Source organism: Oratosquilla oratoria, chromosome 21 (genome assembly GCF_046742065.1).
Source record: "Oratosquilla oratoria isolate Oo_2021 chromosome 21, ASM4674206v1, whole genome shotgun sequence".
Taxonomy (NCBI): domain Eukaryota; kingdom Metazoa; phylum Arthropoda; class Malacostraca; order Stomatopoda; family Squillidae; genus Oratosquilla; species Oratosquilla oratoria.
Window position 1 is genome coordinate 43,443,022 of NC_134797.1, and position 3,948 is coordinate 43,446,969.

At 44.1% G+C, this 3,948-nt stretch overlaps 1 protein-coding gene across 1 annotated transcript; it reads right to left on the reverse strand.

Moving 5' to 3' along the window:
* Positions 1–2,472: 2,472 nt before the first annotated feature.
* Positions 2,473–3,097, reverse strand: LOC143037090 (uncharacterized). Its single transcript, XM_076205203.1, has 2 exons — positions 3,086–3,097; positions 2,473–2,964 (listed from the first exon to the last, which is right to left on the reverse strand). Exons 1-2 carry the CDS (start codon positions 3,095–3,097, stop codon positions 2,473–2,475), a joined length of 504 nt encoding a protein of 167 aa, XP_076061318.1.
* Between the last annotated feature and the right edge of the window lie 851 nt (positions 3,098–3,948).

Sequence of the window (3,948 nt, forward strand, 5' to 3'; positions counted from 1 at the left end):
AAGCCCAGTACTCTATTTTATTCTATCTTATTCTATTTTGTCCAGTGAGAGAAGTTGACGATTTAATACAATTGTTGGATGCTTCCTTGATTAATGGTAGTCAGGAATTACTAACGTAGCTGATGAATTGTGGACAAGCAAAGCATACCGTTTTGATTCAACCATAGTTCTAGCTTAGCAAAGGTATATTGTGTGTTTTTAATCTCTAATTTATAGATGACTGTAGCTGCAGTGCTAGGATCTGCTTGTTAGGTTGTCCACTTACGTGTGAACTTTGAGGCAGAGCCCTTATATGCCTAGGTGCCGCTCCGGGGCAAAGTTTTCAGTGACACCCCCCTCCCCCCTCCCATCTCCACCCTGTTGCAGAAAGGATATGGGGGAAAATATTTCATATTCTGTTGACTCGAAAGCAAAATTCGTATATTCAGGCCTCCATTGACCTTTTTTATTGTGATTATTTTGTCAGTCTTGTGGGCGGCATGTCCAAACCAGAATTGCCGCCCCCCCCCCTAAATGTGCCGCCCCAGGGCATATGCAACCCCCCCCCCCCCATGTGAGGACCCTGCTTTGAGGTCATGCTCCTGGTTTGCTGTGAGATCACACATGAGTATATCAGGTAGAACTGGTGATTGCACTGCTCCTTAGTGGACCCCAGTGCATATTATTTTAATCTCCGATAGTTGCTTCTGCGGCATCGCGCTATCTTCCAGCCAGGCGGTTTGTTAAGAATTTCTTATCGTTGTTGTTTATATAATTTTCTATATATCTTTTTTTTTTACAGGAATTGACTGGGGACTGTCAAAAGTTTATTTATGTCTATTGCTAATATTGCATATATATTTTTTTATCTCCGTTAGTTGCTTGTTCTGTGGCATCGCGCTATCTTCCAGCTAGGCGGTTTGTTAAGAATTTCTTATCGTTATTGTGTATATAATTTTCTATGATTTTTTTTTACAAGAATTAACTGGGGACTAGTCAAAAGCTTTATTTATGTCTATTATTACTATTGCAATTCTGTTATGTGACGTTTCTATTTGATTGTTGTAGCTGTTCTTTTTCTCAGATTCACCAAACTTTTTGTTTCTCATTTGATGTAGCCTCTGGGGTTATAATTCCCACTTGCTTTCAGGATGGAGTTTGTGATCTTTTCTGTTGTTCGAATGATGTCAAAGCTCTCAAAGATTTTTGTTGCACTCTGTTTTTCTTTGATTTTTGTTAGTTTAGTTTTTTTTTTAGTTTTCTTTCAAAATATTTTATGGTGAACTTTAATGGTAAATGGTTTAAGTGGTCGTGGGCACACACGCACACACACACACACATACACACGCACACGCACACACACGCACACACACACGCACACACACACACGCACACACCTTGCTAATGTAGTGGTACTATCTTGGACTACTAACTCACAGGTCTCAAGATCTGCCCCCTCCTTGGGCTTGGGAAGCATCAAACTGCAAGCAGTCACCATTTCCTTGAGCAAGAGTTGGTGAGTTTGCAAGATCAAACCCCCCCTCTCTCTCTCTCTCTCTCTCTCTCTCTCTCTCTCTCTCTCTCTGTGTGTGTGTGTGTTTGCGCGTGTGTTTGTGCGAATGCGTTGTGGCGTATAGAACATAATAATATGAGAATGGAGGAGACTGCTAAAGACAATTAAGCCTATACTAGGGAGTTCCATGTCCAATACCACCTATCATCCCCATCCATAAAAATATCTAATCTTAAAACAACCAAAAGATTCAGCACTCACTACAGGGTTATAAGTCTATTCTATTTGTTAATCACTCTATTGGTAAATCAGTTCTTGCATATTTCCCTCTTAAACCTAAATTTATCCAATTCAAACCTATTACTACGAGTCCTATCATGCTGTCTTAATATGATGACCTTGCCTGCATCACCCTTGTCAAAGCCCTTAATTTATTTGAATACCTCTATTAGATCATCCCGTATTTGTCACATTATGTTCACTGAACTTGTGCCTTTTCACAGCCTCTCTCCTTCATCCGCTATGTCAGAAGGCTCTTGTTCCACTCCCCTTTCTGTGTGTGCTCCCCGAAGTCTGGAGGTGCGACTTCGTAGGTCGCTGGTGGACCCCGCGAAGTCATCGTGGTACTCCTCCGCACGGTTTCGCCTCATCGCCCAAGACCGCACCTTCGCTCACGCTGAGCTCTCCCAGCCTCGTTCCAAAAGCCGAAGAACAAGCCAGGTAATAGAGCGAAAAGGGAATAATGTGGATATAAGACACCCGTGTTGCATCCTCGGGCACAGGACGGAATGATGAAATTACAGCCTTATGAGGTGCTGTTTACAAATAAACGGTATATTCAGGAAGGACATCCTTAAATGGTTTGGATGAACAATGCAAATGGAGTAATCAACTTTTATTCTCACTATATTCATTCAATAAATATGAATCTGGCAGAGGAAGAAGGGATGGGGATTTGTCGCTTCTGGGCGAGATCCTCCTCAGTTAGGGGTACCGTAGAGGGACTTGGGAGGAGAGGGAGGTGGGGGAGGGGGAGCGGCGTAGACGTAGGTCTCCTCGCTGGACTCGGTCTCAGGCTCCTCGGTCTCGACTGAGTCAACCTCGACCGACTCGGGCTCAGGGTAGTGGGCCTCGCCCTCGTACGTGACCTCGGCCACGTAGCCGGAGTCCCCGTCCACGTAGTACACAACCTTCTGCAGGCGACCGTCGGGGAGCTGAACGTAGTAAGAGCCATCAGTGCGGTCGCCGTCGCGAGCCTCCTGGTGGCCGAAGTCGTTGCCTGAATCGTCGTCCTTGACGGCGTAGGTGAAGTCGTACTTGGCGGGTCCGTAGTCCTCCACGGACTCGACGGAGGCAGCCTTCACCTCCGCGGACTCCTCCGAGGACTCTTCGGGGGCGCCATAGAAGTAGGTGGGAGCCGGGGCGTCCGGGCGTGCCAGGCACAGCGCCAGGAGCGCGCACGCAATTGCAACCTGAAAAAAGAACCGATTCCTTATCATCACTTTTATCAGCAACGAAGAGCCAAACTTGGCCCTCCTCTCACTGGGAACCGAGGAACAAGACTTGCACGGAAGGAGCACGAGAGACGCTCACCTTAAGAGCCATGACTGAGTGTGTGTGTTGACCACAGGTCTCGCTGCAACCTATATACCCGCCGGTTTTGCTATGACCTCACGATAGGAGCTTAAGGGTCGGGCGAAGGATACTTCGTGGGTGTGGCCTTCTCTCTTTTCAGCTCGGGACGCTCGTTCCGACATTCCTTATGAATGATTGCATATAGTATGTATGTATGTATATATGTATGTATGCATGTATGTATGTATGTATGTATGTATATATGTATGTATATGTGTATGTATATATGTATGTATATATGTAGGTATATATGTAGGTATATATGTATGTATGTATGTATGTGTGTGTATATATGTATGTATGTATGCATGTATGTGTGCGTGTGTGCACGCGCATATGTGTGTACGTGTGTACGTATGATCACGTATATATTTATGTATGAATGTACGAGTATACACACGTGTATGCATTTAGACATATATGCGTAAAGTATATACAGTATAATTTTAGATATGATTAAGACAGACACGAGTCTTAACCTACGCTTTCCATACTGATTGGTCTTGACTCTTTTGTTGGCGAAGAATTACTGCAAAACAAGATCGGATTAAGCTGGGCCCAGTCTTCATTTCCTCCTGTAGGAGGACTTGATCATTTAGTAAATATGTTTCAGCCTATTCACACTTCTACGTATGCCTTTAAGTAAGGTACATTTCAATATATATATATTGATAGGCATGGGCCTGGTTGTACATAAATGTGTTGGTTGTATATGTTTGTCTCTTTGGAGGTGACGAAAGACTTCCACAAAATATGTGGATAGAGGAAAGCGACTAATTTTGATAATATTCTGCGTTTCCCAACCTTTTCCGACCATAGCA